Genomic DNA, 19654 nt, shown 5'->3' with positions numbered 1-19654 from the left:
CTGCCACTTTTCCCTCTCCTCCCCATCGCTCTCCCCTCCATGGGGCAGGGGCACACTCGCAGCTGCACAGGTAAGGGTGAAGCACAGGTAAAGGCCAAGCACAGAAGCCAAAAACTGCCCCTCCATCCCCCCCCCCCCCCCGTGCCCTATGGTTTATTGCTGTGTTTGTTTCTGGTTTTAGCCCCAGGTTTGATAACGGGCTGCCCCGGCTCCATTGGTTGGCATTGAGCATCGCTTGCCGGCCTTGCCCCCACCTTGGCTTTGCCTTGCCCAGCGCCTCCCTGTTCCTTTATCTGCTCTTCCCATGCGGTCTCTGGATGGAGGTTCAGGCTCTGCCCTCGTGAAGCCTCATGCAGACGCTCCCCTTCATGCACAGTAAGTAGGGTGGGTGGTGTAGTGCCAGCGACAAAGGGCAGGAGCACAAGGTCCACTAGATACTGGTGTCTCCTCCTTGGTACCAGCACCTGTTCTGGTCTAAACCACTGGGGGCTCTTTTGGCAGCGCTGAATGAGTCTTTGTGGGACCCAGGGGCTTCAAAGCACCCCACAAGTGGCTCCCCACAGCTTCAACGCTGCATTTCAAAGCTTTTCTTTGCGTTCTCCCCCTTGCTCTCATCCTTCCTCCCCTCTCCTCCTTCCCCCCCCCCCCCCCTTGGGTTTTTAAATAGAGAAACTATAGAGTACAGTGCCTTTAGCCAGGAGGCTTCGGTGAGGGGCAATGGTGGGAAGGTGCTGCCGTGCATTGGGTGGCAGCCCCGCAATGGACCAACGTTCTACATGGACCATATAAAGCACACGAGCCCCAGGAGCACAGAGCCAAGGGGGGGGGGGTTTATTCCTGCCCTTGCTGGGGAGGGGGACATAAACCAAGCAAGTGCCTGCAGCACCCAGCCAGCACCCCCGCAGCGGCACAGCGAGGACCAAAGGCAAAGCGGCACGGGAATTGTCTGAACAGCCCCATTCCAAAGGTCAGGAAATGTGGGATGTCATCAGTGTGTTGCTTAATTATTGTTATCCTTTAATTCATCTGTTGGAAGCACTGCACCCCCAGCACGGCTGGGACAGCAGCACCATTGCTGCAGCCCAGCCCCGGGGCTCCGGGCACTGGGAATGGGTTTGGGAAAGGTCCCCAGTGGGGCCTCTTCTGTTCCTCTCCCCCCATCCCCAAGCTGGGGCTGGATGAGGGGCTCGAAGCGTGTTGGGGGGCTCTGTTTGTCTCGACTTTGACACCCCTTTTCTCCTTGTAAATAGGTCAGAATGGACCGAGGGAGGCAGCTGAGGTGCCTCGGTCAGGGTCTGTTGGGGGACTTGGGGCGGGGGGGGTGTTTTGTTTTCTGTTCTTTCCTATATGGTACAAACCAAACTGCTCTGTATGTCTGCATCCTGTACGACGTTTTAATGTCTTGTAATATATTCGGATATTCATATATTGTTATTGGTTAAACATTTGTATAACTATACAGCTTTGTAAATGTAATAAATGCTGCAGAACTGTCGTTCCCTCCATCCGCCTGCACAACTGCAGGCACCCGGTTCCTCTGTCCTGCATCCTGCAACCCCAGGGCTTGGTTTAATGATGAGCTGCAAGTGCACACTCAGTCGGGTGGGAGCGTTTGACGTGCCAGAGGGGAGAAAGGCTCTGTGCAGGGATCTGGATCAATGGGGCTGATTGCAGGAGGTTCAATATGGCTCAGTGCTAGGCAATGGCTGGATGTGATGATTTTAAAGGTCTTTTCCAACCTGGCTGATTCAATGAAAACCACTCCGGGAAGTCCCGTTATCCACTGGGTTATTCCTCAGTGGGGCTGAAGGCAAAGCTGCTGCCCCCTCTCAGCCGTCGGTTACGGTGGGAGCTCAGCATCTCCTCCCGTTTACCCACACACCGAGCATCCCGGCGGCCCCGAGCCGGGCGCGGTGCAGGGGGTCAGGGCCGGGGGGGCAGCGAGGCCCCTTGCACCGCCTCCCCTTTGTGGGTGCCGTCGCAGTACGGGGGGGTCCGGGTGCGTTTGCAGCCGCAGAGCCAGACCCGCGCGTCCTCCTCCGGGGTGAAGCGCAGCGGGGACAGCCCCGGCGCCGCCGTCTTGTGGGCGCCGTCGCAGAAAGGCTGCGAAGCGAAGCGGGGGGGGTGGGATCAGAGCAGGGGGCTTTGCCCACACCAAGACCACCCCCCCACCCCCCCCCAAAACCGCCTCCCTGGGTCCCCATCCCGGACCTGGCGCTTGCTGTGCCCGCAGGAGCACCACGCGTACGTCCTGCCCGCCTTCAGCTCCACCGCGAACGGCTCCTTAGCGGCGATCACCGCTTGCGGCGAGCCCGAGCTCCTCCGCAGCGTGGGGATGCGAGACCCGACCGCGGGGTCCCGGCACCGGCGGAGCCCCCCCTCCGCCGCCGTTCTCACCAGCGCCAGCAGCGCGCCCGGGCTCGGCAGCCGCATGGCCCCGGTCACCTCCACCGGCAGCGGCTCCTCCTCCTCCCGGCGCCGCCGGAAGAGCCGGGGCGGGCTCGGCGGAAGGTTCCTCCGTGTCCCGGTGGATGCCGCAGCTCCGGGTTCCCCCCCCCCCCCCCCCACATCGGGGAGCCCGGTCCTGGCCCGTCGGTGTCCCCCCGTTTTCCCCTTATCCCCTTCCGCAGGTGGGGGGGATTCGCCCCAGCCCCCGGCCCCGTGGAGCTACAGGCGGTGAGGGGGCTGTCCCCCTGCTCCCCTGGAAGTTCATCTTCCCAGCACCGAAGGTTTGGGGTCCCCCCCCATTGTAGACATTGAAGTATTGGGAAATGCAGCGTATTTGACAGCGGGAATGAGTTGGGGGGGGGGCACCCCAGAGGCAGCCGTGTGGGGGTCCCACGGTGCCAGCTCCCACCATTCCGGTGCAGTGGGAATGCTCCCAGCATCCTTCAGGGACATGCAAAGCCCTGCTTCAACCAAGGAGGTTGTAAATCCTCTGTGCAGCGTCACTCGCTTCCCTCAACCTGTCAGCACCTCTGAGCTGCTCCTTGGAGCCCTGGAATACGGACGAGAAGATTCCTGTTTCCACAGGTACCGTGCCTTGTTCCTGGCAAAATTCTCCTCTTTCCACTGCATGGGTCTTGGAGGCGTTTTTGTTCCTGCTTTGCATGGATGGAGATTGGAGAGACGTGAGAGGAAGGTGCTCCTTTTGTGCCTGAGGAGCATCCCCTTGGACCAGGATAACGGCAGAAACATCCATAGCAAGTACAGGAAACGTGGCTGTTGGAGCAATCCTGTGCAGGTCCCGCTCCAGGTCTCTCCCAGCTGGTCACCAGTGTCCCCTGTATGAGTGGGGGGCTCCCTCAGCCCTGGATGGACTCTGTCTGCATCCAGTTCTCTGCTTCCCCACATGCTCTGGCCATGGGGTAGTGGCCCCAGTGGGACAGGGCTGGTTCAGGCTCTGGCACCATGGATGCAGATGGCTTGAACCCCCTGTGCACCAAAGACAGTGTGGACATAGACGAGGTCTCCCATGCTCAGGAGCAGACTCCAGGGGAGACACAGAATCAGAAGAGTTACTGAGCAGATATAGATACCGATATAGATATCGATATCAATATAGATACCGATACAGATATAGACATCATATGTCATGTATCTATAGATACATATATAGATGCCAATATAGATAGACATCATCTATATCTATAGATACATATATAGATGCCACTATAGATATCATGTATCATGTATCTATAGATACATATATAGACACCAATATAGATATAGACATCATATATATCTATAGATACATATATAGATGCCACTATAGATATCATATATCTATAGATACAGACATCATACATCATATAGATATAGATACCGAGCAGATGCTGTTATTCTCCTTGGGTGCACTGTTCAGGCTGGCTGGCAGGGGGAGAGGTGATGGACACAGCTGGATGCAGCCACGGTCCCTTGGGAGCTCGGAACAGGCAGCAGTTGTTGGCTGTGACCAGAGCATTAGCGCTGGGGCACAGGAGCTTTCCTGCTGCTGTGGAGAGCTGGGGAAGGGGATGTGCCTGGGGGCTGCTCCATTCAGTGCGAGTCCATCCCTTGGGCTCCAGGGTCCTGCCTGGAGTAGAGCACAGCCACGGCCAGCAGCAGCACCACTCGCTCCAGAAACCATCACAGAATCCCAGCCTGGTTTGGGTTGGAAGGGACCTCAAAGCTCATCCAGCTCCAAGCCGTGCCACGGGCAGGGACCCCTTCCACTGGAGCAGCTTGCTCCAAGCCCCTGTGTCCAACCTGGCCTTGAGCACTGCCAGGGATGGGGCAGCCACAGCTTCTCTGGGCCAGTGTTTGGGGCATCTCAGCTGATGAGCATAAGGAACTGGTACTGGGGGGGGGACGACTTTTTGCTAAGGAACAACCACCTTGTTCGTGTCTCCATCCCCTCCCCAGGGGCAAATCCATGCAGGAGCCAGGCAGCTTCCCTGAGCATCCCATCAGTGCAGGCAGCAGGACCCCAGCCCTGCCACAGGACCTCAAACCACACGGACCCCATCACATTTCCATTTTGAAACCTCAGCTGTATTCAAAGAGTCTTTGGCATTAATATTAATATTATTTATTATAATAAAGAACAGTCAAGCAGCGTGAAAAAAATATATCTTAGCTACATTACCTTAAATTGCCAAAAATATACACATTTTTTCTCTTTTATTCAATAAAAAAAACCCAAATCAGAACAAAAAGGACACATGCAACATACTAAATGAGACATTAGCATCAAAACGGGTAAAGAAACATACCCCAGTGCAACTGAAACACAGATAATCTTTAGCTTTTAGTTTCTCTTTCCCCTGCTCGCCCTCTTTTTCACAGAGATAATGGTTGATGTTGACCTCCTCCTCCCTCTGTCTTGAAAAGGGATGAGGGCAGGTTGAGGGGCTGAGGTGAGGAGGATGTGCCAAAGGGACCGGGCGCCTTTGGAAGCTGTCAGGGAATAAGTGCTCTATGTCTGGATGTCTCTTCCTCTCCATCCTCATCCCTCCCTGCTCCACGAGCGGCTTCGCCCTCAAACTCCTGCCACCACCAGCCCATCCCTGGCACAGGGAGCACAAAGCAGGGATGCGGGACACGAGGCGGCTCAGCCCTACCTGCCTTTGACAGCGCTCCTGCCATCAGTGAAATTCCTGGAATTCAGCCCTTGATTCCCAAGCTGCTCCATTATTTTCCCTGTGCAGCAAGTTTCCTGACTCCAAACTCACTGCTAAGTACCTGCCATTGAGTTTTCTCTTGTCCCCCAAGGATTTGGGCACCAAAGCTCTGATCTGAACATGCGTTTTGCTCATCCTGGGAGGCAACACACGTTGTACCATGACTCGCTCCACAAGGGATGGATGCTCCTCAGCCTTCCTGCCTTCCCGTCCCCTCTCTTCCTGGTACCGATTCCAGGGTGAGGAATCCATCACCTTGCTGACCCCAATCAGCATTAAGGAATGGCTGTCCCCAAATCCCAAGGACCTGTTGCTTGCCAAAGGTTGCCTGGTGCAGCCTTCACATGGATGCAGCCATCCCGCACACAACCAGGGATGCTCTGCTTGCTGCTTTCAAGCCCAAGACTCCCCACACGGAGGGGGCAGCAAGGAAGGAGCCCCACGGTGGGAGAGATCCCACAATAGAGCAGAGGGTCCTTGTTGGGGGGTGTTGGGCCACCTCTGCTTGCAGAGGGGATGGGGAACACCACAGCGAGGGGACGAAAAGAGAGAATATAAGTGCAAGGACACAGTTGTGCCGGAGCAATTCCAGGGACAAGGAGCCAAAGAGTTGAACCATTTGCAGCTGAAAGATGGTGGTTTCTCAGTGCTGGGCTTTTCCACTTTTAGCTGCCATCTCCATCTTCCCAGTAGCTTCTTAACCTTGTTAAAACATTAGCTTTTCTTTATAGATATATAAAAAAAGCTATATATATATATATATAATATATATATATTTCTGAGCAGACAGCAGCGTTCTGCCCAGTTCACAGAACTGGAGGCTGAGATCAGAAGGGGATTTGTTCTCCTCTAAGCCTTATCCAACCATCGCCGTGACAATCTTCCAAGGAAACACAAAAAGAAGAAGTAAAAGAAAGCTATTCAGCAGATGGGGGGGGTTGCCTATAACGAACTTTTCCTGTCCTATCAGCACAGCCCCACTGCTGACAAGTGTGAATAGTGCAAACGAAGTGAAGAGGCAGTGGGAATGTGCTGAGAAATATCCATAGCCATTCCTATGAGCTGGAATCTTCCCGCCTGCCCCCCAGGAGCTCTGGATGGAACCAGGGGGTGATGAGGAGGAGGAGAAGGGGCGCTTGTACGTTTGACGCCGATGCTCCCCTTCCTCCAGAGCCGCCCCGCTCCGTCCTTGCGTGAATCCGTCGCATCCAAGCTCAGAGGGAGCCCATTTCTTTGCTGAGGTTTCCAGGCTGCAAGATGGAGTTAAGGTTAAAAGGTGGAGAACAACGAAGGCTCCGCTGGCCTAGCTCAGGAGCCTGGGCCCTGTCCCATTGCTTGGAGATCCCTCTTCAAGTGCCCAGGACCAGTGGAAGAACGTGGGTTTGCCAGCCTGGAATGGTTTGTGGTGGGCAGGAAAGAGCAGGGACTGGACTGGGGACTCTCTCTTCTCCACACACGTTTCTACCTCCCAGCTTCAGGCTGGGGAAGAGCCGCCGGGTTCAAATGCACCTCCCGAAGTTGGCTATGAGAGGGGTCACAGTGGCTACGAGCCCCTTTGCCAGCTGGAATTTTAGCCTTTGGAGCCGTTGGAAGAGTGAGAGCCAGCACAAGGAGCAGGAGTGTGCTTTTCACGTGGGACGGCACAGCACGGAAGCCCGAGCAGCTGGCGGAGCAGATGTGGCAACGTCCTTTAAGGAAGCAGATGGCTTTCACCTCCCCAAGTACTGGTCCTTACCCATTGCTCCACCACCTGTGTCTTTGCAGGCTGTGTCTGGATCCAGCTGAGGCGTTGGGACTCCACGTGATGGCTCCAGAGAGAAGAGCATCTTCAGAGCGCAGCGGATGAGAAGCAGGTGAGGAATCTCAGCTAGAGGATCCCTTCACATCCCCATCGGGGCGAAGCAGAGCACGTGGGCACTGCCACCACGTCTCCAGCGCTGCTTCCGAGGGTGTTGCAGAAAGGAGCCTCCTTCCACCATGGCCTTCGGCCAAGGATGCTCCATGGTCTCTTAGCGCCTTGGCCTCTGGGAGGGGAAGGGGGGTTAACACACGTGAACACACACTCGTGCTCAGCAGGGATCTGGGGTTAACTCCCTCCTCCGCTCTGCACGGGAACACAGCTTCGCCTTGAGCACGTGTGGCCCGGCCCAGGGACCTTCCCTCCTCGTGACGCCAGGGCTCCATCAGAGATGTTCCGTCTTCCAAAGCACCTCTTGGCATTGCCCAGCGGCAGGAAACGCTCCGTGGAAGCCTTGTGCTCATTGCTCTAACAGTATCAAGGTTGACAGTGGAAAGCCACATTCCCCTGGCTGAGAGAGGAGTTGGCTGCTGGTTTGTTCGGGGCGAGGGGGGGAGCTTAGCCCTTGTCCTGGGTAAGAGGAGCTCCCTTTTCATTCATGCTCTTTAAAAACAAACAGAAAAGAGACGCAGAGGAGACAGGTATCAGTACTGGAGGGGCAGCAACCCTGGCCCTGGCCCTGCTCACCGCGACCTCTCAGGCTCCTCTGACACCAATGGAGACGTGGGTTCCCCCTCTGCCCAGTTCAGACCAAACGGGCCCCTTAACCCTGGCCTTTGGCTCCTAAACGTCTCCAACCAGGGCTGGACCTTCTGGGTACAGGCAGAGGCCAGGGGAGGGATGGAGATGACAGCATCACGCCATCAGTCCCTAGGCACTGGTGTTCCAGTACAAGGCTGCTTTACAGAGAGGCTGTAAACCTCGCCACCACCTCTCCTCTTGGGTGCAAGCTTCCTCCTAAACCCTGGGCTTCAACATGCAGTCACCTTCGTCTTTCATCACGAGGCTCCAATAGGGCCAGCACTGCCAGGGGCACATTGTCCCATCCGGGTCTCATGGCACATCTGTCCCATCCCTGTATCAGATGGCACATCTGTCCCATCTCTGAGGCACATCTGGCATGTGTCTGCACACACACACACACATGGAAAGGCACCTCGGGAGCCTCTGTGCCTGCCCATGACCCTGCCTGGGCCCTACAAGAGTCCTTGGAGGTAGGATCGGGACGTGACACCGGCTAGGCAGGGCTGCAGCAAAGCCAGTGGAGCATCCTGGCTCTGTGCCTATGTGGTGCCCTTGCTCCCCCAAGTGCAGACTGGCTCTCCCCGGGTCTGTACAGCGCCCAGCACCAGGAGCTCAGTGGGGTTAGGGGAGTGCTAGCAGCATACGCACCGTTCCTTTCGGGGTGTTGCCATCAGCCTGCAGGTTGAGAAACGGGTTAGTCTGTGCTGTAAGGACTGGTGGGATGCCCGTTCCCGAAGCCAGGAGGCTGCTCCCAGGAGTGCTGAGCGGTGGGGTGGCCTGGGGGGCCAGGAGGGCATTGCTAGGGTTGAGCTGCTGTGGGGAGAGGGAGGCCATGAGAGAGCTGCTGTGGGGTGGCTGTGGGGCCGAGGTCATCAGGGCGCTGGTGCTGGAGTGCAGGGGAGCAGAGGTGGCTGCCAGGAGGCTGGTCATGGACAGCTGGGATGAGCTGCTCATCTGCAGCCGCTGCAGCTCCCTCTTCTGCTGGATTTGCTGCATCATCTGGAACACCAGGGCCTGCTGCTCCTGCGGGGAAGGGTGAGGAAGAGAAGTCAATGGGAGGGAGAAAGGGCTCAGGGAGAGAGGTGACACCTAACACAAAGGAGCCAGGAGCCACATGGGGCACGCTCCATCCTAGGCGATGCTACTGGGGACAGGGAAGAAGTCCCCTTGATTACATCTCTATAGGTAGAGAGAGGAACAGTGTCTCGTGTTCATTAACAGCCTGTGCTTATGACCCTTCCAACCCCATTACTTCCTGAAGCATAGGATTAGCTGACCCTCACCGGGACACCTGCAGGCACACAGATCCGCTCCCTCCTTCCAATGCATCAACCCACCCATGGACTGTGGTATTCACTGTCCTCAGTCTCCTTCCCCAGCCTGTCCTGCTGCACGGCTCAGCCCTGACACACAGGGTCAGCATAGGTGAGCTGGGCTCGGGGCAGTGGGGGGAACAAGGGCCACAGCTCCCCTGCACCCAGAGGGATGCCCTGTATCCAACCCAACTGTGCCATCACCATAGCAACCATCGACCGATGCTGCGGGCTGAGAGCTGACATTGTTCCCGTACCCACAGGGATGCAGCTGATGACACGGTGACATCAGCTGCTCTAAAGAGAAGCCCTTTCAAATCTGCTTGGCCTGCGTTATAAATAGCCTGACCCAGAAACCTATCCAAAGCAACGGGCCAAGCTGATGGGACAGCTGAATGAGCACTGCTTCACTGACAGGAGCTGTTAGCACCCCCAGGCAGCTCCACCGCAGGGCAGGGACAACACAGAGGTTTCTGCAGGCCAGGTGAATGTGGGCTTTACGCACTCAGGGGCTTGTTTAGCATGGACCCAAGCAGCCATTCCCGCAACAGCCATGGATGGAGCTGCTGTTCCACCCAAGAGGATGCAGGCAGAGAGCCAAGATCCTCAGAACAGCCGCCTTGATCCTTGTTGTGACCCCAGTGTTCAGCCACCTACACATTCCCCTTGGCATCTCCACGTCTATGTGCCCAGACAGAGCTCCCCTGCCTCAGGACTGAGCAATTTGGTGCTTATCTCGTTTGAATCTCAAGTAGTGCCCTCAAGCGAGTTCTTCTTCTCCTGTGGGCCCCAGCACATCTGTGAGCCCAGAGACCTGCGTGCCAGCGGCACAGGAGCAGGCACGATTTGCATTCAAAGGTGCCGGAGGAGCCAACAGCCCTCCTGGGTTTACGGTGCTTGGGTTTACCATGTGCTCCTCGCCTTGGGATGTGGGGAACCCGGACTGGAGCTTTGCCTTGGTACAAAGAGACTTCAAACGCTCATCCCCCCTCCCTCCTGCGGGAGGTGCCGCACCTTCCTGCCTAAAGCTTCTCTCCTCCCTCCTTGGTTGGGGAAGGCAGAGGATGCTGCAGCCCTGCGGGGCAAGGGACGCACGCGAAGGAGGGAGCTCCTTGGCTCTCTGCCCCGAGGCTTTCCCATTAAGGGGCTCATGAGCCGGATGGGGCCCCCCAAAGGCACACTTACCGGGTTAAGCGGCTGGGAAGTCAGGAGCTGCTGGAGCTGCTGGAGCTGCTGCTCGTGTTGGTGCAGGACGTGCCGCTGCTGCTCGGTCAGGGGGCTCACGCTGCAAGGGGAGCAGGGCAGGGAAGGTGAGTGCCGCCCGGCCTTGGTCCTGCATCCATAGGGATTCCCTCCCGGTGCTAAGCGTGTGCTGGAGAGGGCAGGGCTGTCCCCGCGAGCTCCGTCCTCACCTGCTCAGGCTGGTGGAGAGCTGCAGGGTCGGCGGCCCGCTGGCCTGCGGCAGCGCGCTCGGAGGCTGGGCAGCCTGAGCTCCGTTCAGGTTCCCCAGGATCCCGTTGATGGGCATCTGCTGACCTCCTGCCAGGGTCCCCATCAGGCCGTCCACCATGGGCACCGTGGAGAGGCTGTGGCTGGCAGTGGGGCCACCCCCCAGCCCGCTGCCTGCCACCCTGGCCAGGCCATTCACCTGCTGCACCCCGGGCAGGGGTAGCGAGGCAGGACTCTGCTGCAGCATGGGCAGGGGTGGAGGAGTGCTGTGGAAGGACAGGGAAGAGCTGCTCCTGCTGGGGCAACCTGAATGAGGGTCCTGGGGGAGAAACGGACACAAGAGCATCGGACTGGGGCAGCTTGTGAAAGGTCAGCTCAGCTCCAAAGGGCAGGAGCTGGAGGTGGGAAAAGGTGGTGGTGGGGGGGGGGTGCTGTGAGTGCAAGCGCAGGTGTATGCTCAGAGGCATCCCAGAACTCAGATATGCTCTGCTGGAGCTCTAGAAGTGCAGCCAGAATAACCCAGAAGCATCCTCACCTCGCGCTCCCAGTCTCAGCTACTCAACACAGACCCTCAGCACTGAGATGAACTGAAGGACGGGCACTCCAGAGGAAGAAACCTGATTGCTGGGCCTGGACTATGAGGCTTTATTTGCTGGCTATCAAAGCAGAGCACAGGGACTGCACTGCTCTGCTCCCTCCCCAGGCCCCTTCCCCAGCTGGCTGGTGGATGTGGTGGCCAGTGTACCTCAGAGGAAGTGGAGAGCGAGTTCTCGATCCCAAAGCTGTTCTTGCAAGGGGGGCTCTTGCTGATGCTCAGGGAGTCGTTGTTGCACACTGTAAGGAGGAGAGAAGTGAGGATGCTGAGTCAGGGGAGGAGCCGGAGGTTGCCACAGCAATAGCAAAGGGACAGTGGCTATAGAGAAAGAAATGGGTCACAGCCACCCCACCGCCACCCCTCCTGCCCACCCCAGGGCACTGTGATGGAAGGGCACAGGGTGATGCACCCCACTGGTCCCCTCACCGTTGGGAGGCAGGATGTACTGGGCCTGGCTGCCTGGGCCGTTGCTGGTGGTCACCACGGGGAAAGGGACGGAGAGCTGGACATTGAGGAGCTGCAAACGCTCCTTCTTGGCTGTCAGGGTCATGATCTGCTCCTGGAGCCGCTGGTTCTCCTTCTGCAGCGAGTGCAGGGCTTTCAGCATCTCTACAACTGCAGGGATGGCAGGGGGGAAGAGGGACAGGGTCAGGGGAGGGAAGAGGGGAAGGGGATCCACAGGAGGTAACGCAGTTAGTCCACCCTGAGGGAGGAGACTGGCACCAGATCCCAGCCCCACTGCCAGCTACTCCCCCATGGCACAGCCTGGTGCTTTGTCCCCCACCCGGCTCCTTTGCCCAGCTGGCTCCCACACAACCATGCCCCAGGCCCTCTCCTCCCGCAGCCCATGCCCCAAGTGACTCACTGTTCACGCCGGCTTCCCCGTTGCCCTGCTTCTCCAGGAGCTGCTCGATGTTTGGGGTGGCCTGGGGAACATTCTCCAGCTGCCCACTGCTGCTACAGGACACCGTCTGGTCGAAGAGGGTGGGCAGGCTGCTGATGGGGGACCTGGGGAAAGGGGTGGGGAGATGTCAGAGGTGCTTCCCTCATCTGCACCTTCTCCCCACATCTCTTCTGCCTCGCGCTGGGAGTGGCTGCATCCCCCCAGGATCAAGTGGAACGGAGGAGAACCCTCCATTCCTGCCAGCCCCGGCTCGTATGAGCAAAGCAAACCTGCCTCTTCCCATCCCACCCCATCCCATCCCATCCCCAGCCTAAACGAGAAGGGAAGGAGCTGCCTCGACTTCCCGCAGCCTCTCTCCCCTTCCTTGCTGTGTCATCCCACGCTTGGCGGGGTACCGCCGTGCAGATGCGGATGCACGTTTGGATGCGGATGCAGCTTTGGATGCGGATGCAGCTTTGGATGCGGATGCCCCCCCGGTGCCTGCCCTCTCCTCAAGGACACTCACATGGACGAGAGACTCTCCTGGGGCGACGTCCCTCGGCAGCCGAAACTGCAGTCCTCCAGGTCGGGCTCTGCGTGGGGAGAAGGACACAGAGGGACGCGGTTCATAGGCGCCCGGCCCCGCGCAAGGGCCCGCTCCGGTACCCGGGGGCGCCGGGCCCCGCTAGATGGGAGCACCGAGCAGCGCAGGCAGCGGCACTGCGGCACGGCTCCGCCCCGGGGCGGGGCGGCTGTCACCGGCACACGGCCGGGACGAGGGGGGGGGCACCTCGGGAAGGTCACCCCCGATCCCTCCCCCCCACCCCCCAACCATTTTTTTCCTTGGGGAACCGGGGAAGGAACCGGCCCCTGCCCCAACCCCGGCTCCCTCCCGTGCCGAGGAAACCGCGCAAAAAAGCGGCTTTTGGGGGCTCAACTTCGATGGGGTTTGACATTTCCTTCACTGTGAGAGCAAAGAGAGACCTGAGAGCAGCTCCAGTGCCTGAAGGGGCTGCAGGGAAGCTGGAGAGGGGCTTGGGACAAGGGGAATGGCTTGAACCTGCCCGAGGGGAGACTGAGATGAGCTCTTAGGCAGAAGCTCTTCCCTGTGAGGGTGCTGAGGCGCTGGCACAGGGTGCCCAGAGAAGCTGTGGCTGCCCCATCCCTGGCAGTGCTCAAGGCCAGGTTGGACACAGGGGCTTGGAGCAAGCTGCTCCAGTGGAAGGGGTCCCTGCCAGTGGAGCTGGATGAGCTTTAAGGTCCCTTCCAACACAAACCCCTCTGTGATTCGACGATTTCAGCAGCCCTGTGCATCCAGGATCCTTTCCCCAAACCCATCTGGAGGCCCTCCAAGGTTTTGAGACCCTCATCTCCTTTCTAAAGAGCTTAAACAAGTGCTTGAGTGTCCAGAAGTGACCCTCACAGGGAGCTGGGACGCTGCAGTGCTGGGGACAGAGCTGCTGTGCGTGTGCTCACGGGCAAGGGTATCTCCCAGCCAAAGAGCACTCAAGAAGTGAAGTATATTTATCTGCCATTTGCTTTCCATCCCCGAAGCCTGCCAGCCTGTAAACACCCGTTCCCCTCGCTCTGGGACGTGTCAGATGTTGTGACTGCAGCCTGCACCAGCTGGCTGGCTCTGCTCCTCCTCTGCACACAAGAAGAGACGTTTCTTATGTACAAGAATGCAGGAAGTCTCCTGCAGGGAACGCTGTGATTTACAGTGTAATGCCCCGAGCGGGGTATTTTCCACTGCTGAGAACAAGCAAACGCAGCTGTTGCTCAGCAGCTCTTACAGACAGGTACAAGTGGGATGCTCACTCCTTTATCCCTATGGGAACGCCCTTCTGACCATCACAGCTGGGCCACCCTTCTGGGGAGAAGCCACTGCTTGCTAAGGGTGACCAGCAGCTGGCAGTCAGCAAGAGTTTCCCAGTATAAGGCACCACATGGAGACAAGTCTTGATTTCAAGGCCACCACAAGGCATGAAGACTTCCTAAGTTCTCTCAGCCACCAGAAGGCTGGGAACAGTCAGCCCACAGCAGGGCTGTTTCCATCCAAGGACCACCTAAAAACCCTTTGGAAGATGCTCAGAGCCCACTGTGCGCAGCTTCACTGCAAGGGTTTTAACTGGCAACCCGACCACTCAATGCAGCTAAGCTTTGATGCCTGCTTGTTACTGTCACGTCTGCTGGCAGCAAAAAGGATGCACACATACACATACAATGCTGGGGTTCTGACACAGTACCAGGCTCCAGGTTCAATTATCTCCTGGCCAACACCACCCTGTTGTCTACTGAATGGGGAAGATGACTGAGTTATCGCATCGAGACAGCCCTCTCCAAGGCCCCAAGAATGAAAGAGAGGTTTGAAGACAACTAGAGAAGACAAACACATTCAGCCCGTCATCATAATGAGGAAGGATCCAGGACAAGCCGTGGGAGGAAGAACTAGACAGTAGCTAAGGGAGTGGGAAGATAAGAATCAGACTTTTTGTACTGCCAAAGGCACCCTGGTATCAAGCTCCATCAGTGAGAACAGTTTCAGTTCCCCCATCTGTAAGACAGGGTGACACCATCTCCCTCCATCACATTCAAACGAGGGAAAGCTCAAGTATTACTGTCATGAAAGCGATGTCTCCGTGGGATCTGTCTGCACAGATAGGCTCAGGAAAGGTGATCACAACTCAGGACAAGGGAGGATTACCTGAAACTTCACAACCACCCTGTTAACAAGCTGGGATTAAAGCAGTCACCACAGTTTTAAGTGAAAATGGCCCCACACAGGAGGTTTAATGCATGTTAATGAACCCCCTTGGAATAAAACAAAAGGGAATTGGGCTTAACACCTTCTGGGCCACCAGCTCCAGCAGCAGGAGATAGCGATGAGCAAACCTTAAATGTGACAAAACCCAGGAGCCCGTCTAAATGCTGCCTGAACTGGAAAAAACAAACATGTCGTGAAGCTGATAAAATCCCAGTCAAACAAAAGGAGCAGGTTTGGAAATGGAACCTAAGAACCAGGAGGGGATGGGGGGGTGGTGGGCAAACACTTTGTGTGTAGGGTTTTGCCTCCAGGACTCATTCAGCAGTAGCTGCAGGGCTGGAACAGAACCCAGGCTGCTGGGGCTATTCCTGACAGTTGACTCGCTTCTTCCTGCTGTCAGCACCTTGCCAAAACCCCAGCCAAGGGGAAGCAGCAGTGGGTCATCTCCCTCTTGGTGACTGCTGGGAGGGAAGAGCAACCCCTTGAATCATCCCATTCTTCCCTTAATTCCAGGTGAGTGAATCACTCCTGACTCAAGAGCTCGCATGCCCGCGGCTCTGGCTCCCACTGAGCTCAGCTGTGCTGGGTCTGCCCCTTCAAGTGCAAGCCAAGCTGCTGGTGTTGGGGGACCCACACAAGACCCAATGCTGCCAGTGATGGACACAGGGGAGAGCCAGGCACCTCCCAGGGCTTGCAAAGGCCAGGAGCAAGCACACGTGTTCATTCATGCTTTACATGCAGGCATGCACGCTTGTGAAGGCAAATAAGGGCGTGCTTATTTGGTTGATCCAGAGAACCCAGAGCCACCCCTAATGCGTGTTTTCAAGCGCTCAGCACTCAGTGGGACACTGCTCCCTGGAGTTCAGCATCCAGCATGCTGAGCTGCCAGCATTGCTGGGCTAGGGGAGCACGAGGCAGTGGCAGCCCAAACGGCAACCGTCTGAAAAGGAGGAGGGTGCTTTTGTTTGACTACTGGTGCCAGGCAAAGACGAGGCCCACTCTGGTTTTTTTTTTTTTTTTTGGGGGGGGGGGGGGTGGAAAAATATAATAATAAAATAAAAATCTCACGATGCTTCCAGTTTCCTGCTTCTTAAATAGGCAATTTTCCAAGAAAAATGGATCTGCCTCGGTGGGAAAATATGAGCAGTTGTAAGTAAGGCAGGGTTGGCACGCTCGTGTTTGGAAGCTTAAACCAGTGGGGTTTGCTGTGCTCACAACAAAGCCAAAAGGGGAAGGGCTGGAAGTAACCCAGGAATGGAAGATGGGAATTAGGCATGTGAGACACCCCTCATCCCAAAAGAAACCCAGAAACTGAAGCCCCAACTGTTAACTTCTTCCTAGCAAGGAGAAGCTCGCCATAGGTTTCCTTCCCTTTGGGCAGCTTCATTGGGTGAAAAGACAAGGAATTTCAGCAGGGAAGGACTTCACATTCCTGTGCCTTTCTAGCACAAGTGCAGGGCCACACGTTAGCCAAGGGGCACAGGGGCAGATGTGCTTCTACAGGGCTGCAAGCCAGCACTGCAGCAAGGCAAACACAAGCACCCCCTGCCTTGGGGAAACAGCCACTGTCCCCCTCTCCTAGCCCCTGGCTCGCACGGGCACAGGATGGGAGCAAGCAGGGAGGGCAGCTGGAGAGCTATGGATGTGGTTGTCCCAGCTCTTCCAGGGGAGAGCCCTTTGGAAGTCCAAGCTCACATACCTTCTGATTCACGTACCTGCCCGGCTGCTTTCCGACTGGTTTAAGAGCGGGTTGATCGAGAGCCCAGATGTGAGGGGGCTCCCAAAGATATGCGAGGAAGGGAGGCTGAAGGTGGAACCCGCCAGGGAGAACACCTACGTGGCAAAAGAAGGAGGCAGAGACAGAGGAATGACTTCTCAAAGGGGCAGGAGGGAAATAGCTTTGCTCTCCCATCTCCTCCTGACTCTCGATCCTGGCTGGCTCAGGAGACAGTGTTAAAAATACCTCCTTGGAAGCCTCGCTAGACACTTGAAATCTTCCCAAGCCCTTCTCGGAGCCAAGAGGTCTGAATGAGCCGTGTTAACAGTGAAGCTGTAAACCCAGCTCTCTCCTCCCTGTAAAACACCTCCCACAGCGAGCTCCCGACACAGGACCAGGCTCTGTCTCCTGGCACACGCAGAGCCCACCCAGCGGGGATGCGCCAGCCCTCCCACCACGTTATCGGTGCTGCGGGGTGAGCACCAGCAGCAGGATGCACTGGGAAGCACAGCCTCTGCGACCTGGGCACTGCCTGTGCTTCCTCTAACGCTGGAAAGCAATGCATCCTTTTAGGTTGAAGTTCCTCCCAGCCTCAAACAGGCTGTGGGGCTGTGATGCCAAACCTCCTGCATCCTTCCACCCACTCTACGGGAAGCTGCAGCGAAGGAAGAGGAGCTGTTCCCAAGTGAGGAAAGCAGCTCCTCTGTGCCCAGCTCTTCCCAAGCTACAGCCCCCATCCCGCTCCCCCGTGTTCTTACCTGCGTGGTGGACACCGAGGAGGAGGAGGAGGCTGGGATGGTGCTGGCAAAGGGCGAGCGGTTGAGCTGCGGGAGGGATGCCGTGCCCTGGTGTGCCAGGAGGCTGGAGGAGAGCGGGGTGCTGCACACGGCGCGGAGCACGCCACCGCCGTGCGAAATGGGGTCCTTGTTACTGGTGTAGATCCCTGCAAGGGGAGGGCATGGTTAGAGAGCCACACTCCTCTCTGCAGCCTGCAAGGAGCTGGGTGTCTGCAGGGCCCCATGGCACAACCGTACGAGACACCCGAGCATCTCGTGGCCTGGCGTGCAGTGAGGGCGGTCCCAGCTCGCAGTCCTTCTATCCCAAGGTATCATAGAATAGAATCATAGAAGAGTTCGGGTTGGAAAGGACCTTAAGATCATCCTGTTCCAACCCCCCTGCCATGGGCAGGGACACCTCACACTAAACCATGGCACCCAAGGCTCTGTCCAACCTGGCCTTGAACACTGCCAGGGATGGAGCATTCACAGCTTCCTTGGGCAACCCATTCCAGTGCCTCAGCACCCTCACAGGAAAGAACTTCTTCCTTATATCCAATTTAAACGTCCCTTGTTTAAGTTCTAACCTGTTACCCCTTGTCCGGGTATCACAGCCTTTGGGTATCCAAAGGTACATTCAATAGCCAGTACCGATACCCAAGGTGTTTTCCAGCCCCCTGATACAGAGAAATCACACCATAAAGTGACCCACCAAAGGCACAAGTCAGTGGCAGGAGGAGGTCGTGGACTCAGAGCCCCACTCTCTGCTGCCTGTGCTAGCCAAGGGACCACACTCTTGCTGAGCTGACCTGTCCCCCTGCGTGATGCGCAGGGACCACGGTGGGGCAGGACAGATGAATGAGGAAGAAAGGGCGAGGAGGGAGCTGCTGCTGAGGGATGGGACCCGTTTGACTTCCCCTTGGCTCGTACACGCAGCAGGGGCCCAAAGCCAGCTCCTTCTGAGCCCTGCCAACATCTCTGCAGCAGAAGAATGGCAGAACAAGCAGGCAGGAGCGCAGGGCCTGGCAGCAGCCTCCTCTCTGAAACATCCCTTTGTTGTTCCAGGGAGAAGGCAGAAAACCCTTGGCCCCAGGTTATGATTATGGGAGCTGCATCAATTCCTGCAGCTCCTCTCCTCTCTCAGACAAACAGGGCAGGGCTCCCAGGCACACACAACAAACCCATACCCACACCCCCCCCCCTCCTCCCTGTGCAATCTGACCTAAATTGGAACATCTGCAAACAACCCACAATAGACCCATGACAAGTTCTGCTGCCAGAACAGTGTCAAACCTCAGCCCGGAGCAGCAGGCTCCTCCTCTGCCTGCTGCCTTAACCCCTTCCTGCCACACATCCTGCCTGCCCCATCCCTGCTGCGGAAGGGAGCGCAGGCTGGGAATGGCTGTAAGCCTCTCAGCACAGTGAATGGTGACCCAGTGTCCCAACCCTGTGTGGATGGGCTAAGACCAGGATGGGAGGTTTTGCTTTTAGAAAGAGGGGTTAAACTTGGACCATTTATGAGAGAGCCTCATTTGGGGTGAGGCTTTGGTTGCTCTGGTTTGGGCTGTGGATATCCCACCCTATCTATCCCTTTGGAAATCCAGCTCTGGCTGAGGTGCTCCAGCAAAAAGGGGTTGAAATGCTCCACAGCTCTATCGACAGGGAAGCTGACCTAGGGCTGATCCTAGCCCGAAAGCCAACATGGAAATGGGAGAACCAGCTCCAGGGATTGAAGGAAAGGCACTGGACCCGGTGCAGCCAGGTCCAGACGCCAGCTCCACGGGATGGGAAGGGAAGGGAAGGGAAGGAGGAGCCGTTGCACACCTGGAGCCCTACGGGGGGAACATACCTGAGCCCAGCAGCGGGGACTCCATGCTGAGGCTGGGCAGGTTCCCCGTGTGGCTGAAGGGCCGGGAGGAGCTGCCGATGCTGGAGCTGACGAGGGAGCCCCCGGAGAAGGGCGATGAGGACGTCGACGTGGACCCAGCCAGCTGGGCACCCAACATCTCTTTGCTCTTGCCCCCTTTGGGCCTGCCAGGCCCATGCTTGTTCTTCTTGCTGCCTTTGTGCTTCTTCTCCTTCAGCACCTCTCCCTCCTCCATGCTGAGGGATGGCATGCGCTTGTGGCTGCTGCTGCTGCTGCTGGTCCCACTGCTCCCCACCGAAGGGCCACTGATGGTGTTGGAGGCTTTATAGTCCACGGGGGAAGCATCCCGGCCTCTCTGCTGGCTCACGGCGGAGGTGGAGAAGCGCATGATGGACCCGAAGCCGGAGAAGATGACCTTCTGCTCAAAGATGTCCCCCTTCTGGCCTTCATACAGAGGGGAGCAGTGCGAGGAAGAGGAGGAAGAGACAGGCTTGCGGTACTTCTCGTCGTCCTGCTCGAGCTTGGGGAACGTCACAAAGTCCTGCGAGCACTGCAGGCTGCTGCAGGAGGTACCTGGGGGGAAGGA

The 19654-nt window shown here is 57.3% G+C and overlaps 2 protein-coding genes and 1 long non-coding RNA gene across 5 annotated transcripts in view; 1 reads left to right on the top strand and 2 right to left on the bottom strand.

Annotated features, from left to right (window-relative positions):
- Positions 1 to 1589: 1589 nt before the first annotated feature.
- CISD3 (CDGSH iron sulfur domain 3) lies at positions 1590 to 2548 on the bottom strand. The gene is made up of 2 exons (XM_062629799.1): positions 2212 to 2548; positions 1590 to 2103 (listed from the first exon to the last, which is right to left on the bottom strand). Exons 1-2 carry the CDS (start codon positions 2431 to 2433, stop codon positions 1924 to 1926), a joined length of 402 nt encoding a protein of 133 aa, XP_062485783.1. The 5' UTR covers positions 2434 to 2548; the 3' UTR covers positions 1590 to 1923.
- Positions 2549 to 2828: 280 nt separating this feature from the next.
- On the top strand, positions 2829 to 4596 carry LOC134169321 (uncharacterized). The gene is made up of 3 exons (XR_009966858.1): positions 2829 to 2926; positions 3034 to 3207; positions 4405 to 4596. It is a non-coding gene; the product is annotated as an uncharacterized LOC134169321 (long non-coding RNA).
- Positions 4597 to 6211: 1615 nt separating this feature from the next.
- The window catches only part of MLLT6 (MLLT6, PHD finger containing), a 43874-nt gene continuing 30431 nt past the window's right edge, over positions 6212 to 19654 (bottom strand). For all 3 annotated transcript variants that reach the window (XM_062629783.1, XM_062629785.1, XM_062629784.1), the window contains exons 10-20: positions 19051 to 19641; positions 17184 to 17368; positions 16424 to 16541; positions 12471 to 12537; positions 11927 to 12069; positions 11488 to 11676; positions 11212 to 11300; positions 10430 to 10785; positions 10203 to 10302; positions 8353 to 8727; positions 6212 to 7563 (exon numbers count right to left, since the gene is read on the bottom strand). In XM_062629783.1, the coding sequence (XP_062485767.1) occupies positions 7519 to 7563; positions 8353 to 8727; positions 10203 to 10302; positions 10430 to 10785; positions 11212 to 11300; positions 11488 to 11676; positions 11927 to 12069; positions 12471 to 12537; positions 16424 to 16541; positions 17184 to 17368; positions 19051 to 19641 (2258 nt within the window). In that variant the 3' untranslated portion in view covers positions 6212 to 7518. The remainder of the gene's footprint in view (positions 7564 to 8352; positions 8728 to 10202; positions 10303 to 10429; positions 10786 to 11211; positions 11301 to 11487; positions 11677 to 11926; positions 12070 to 12470; positions 12538 to 16423; positions 16542 to 17183; positions 17369 to 19050; positions 19642 to 19654) is intronic.

Source organism: Pezoporus occidentalis, unplaced genomic scaffold (genome assembly GCF_034315485.1).
Source record: "Pezoporus occidentalis ecotype Australia unplaced genomic scaffold, CSIRO_AGI_Poc_V1 ctg341, whole genome shotgun sequence".
NCBI classification, from domain to species: domain Eukaryota; kingdom Metazoa; phylum Chordata; class Aves; order Psittaciformes; family Psittacidae; genus Pezoporus; species Pezoporus occidentalis.
This window is presented reverse-complemented; position numbering and strand designations above follow the sequence as displayed.

Coding starts and splice junctions, on each gene's coding strand:
- CISD3 (XM_062629799.1), bottom strand. CDS start 2,433: ATGCGGCTGCCGAGCCCGGGCGCGCTGCTGGCGCTGGTGAGAACGGCG. Junction 2,104..2,211: donor GCGGGCACAGCAAGCGCCAG/GTCCGGGATGGG, acceptor TTCGCTTCGCAG/CCTTTCTGCGACGGCGCCCA.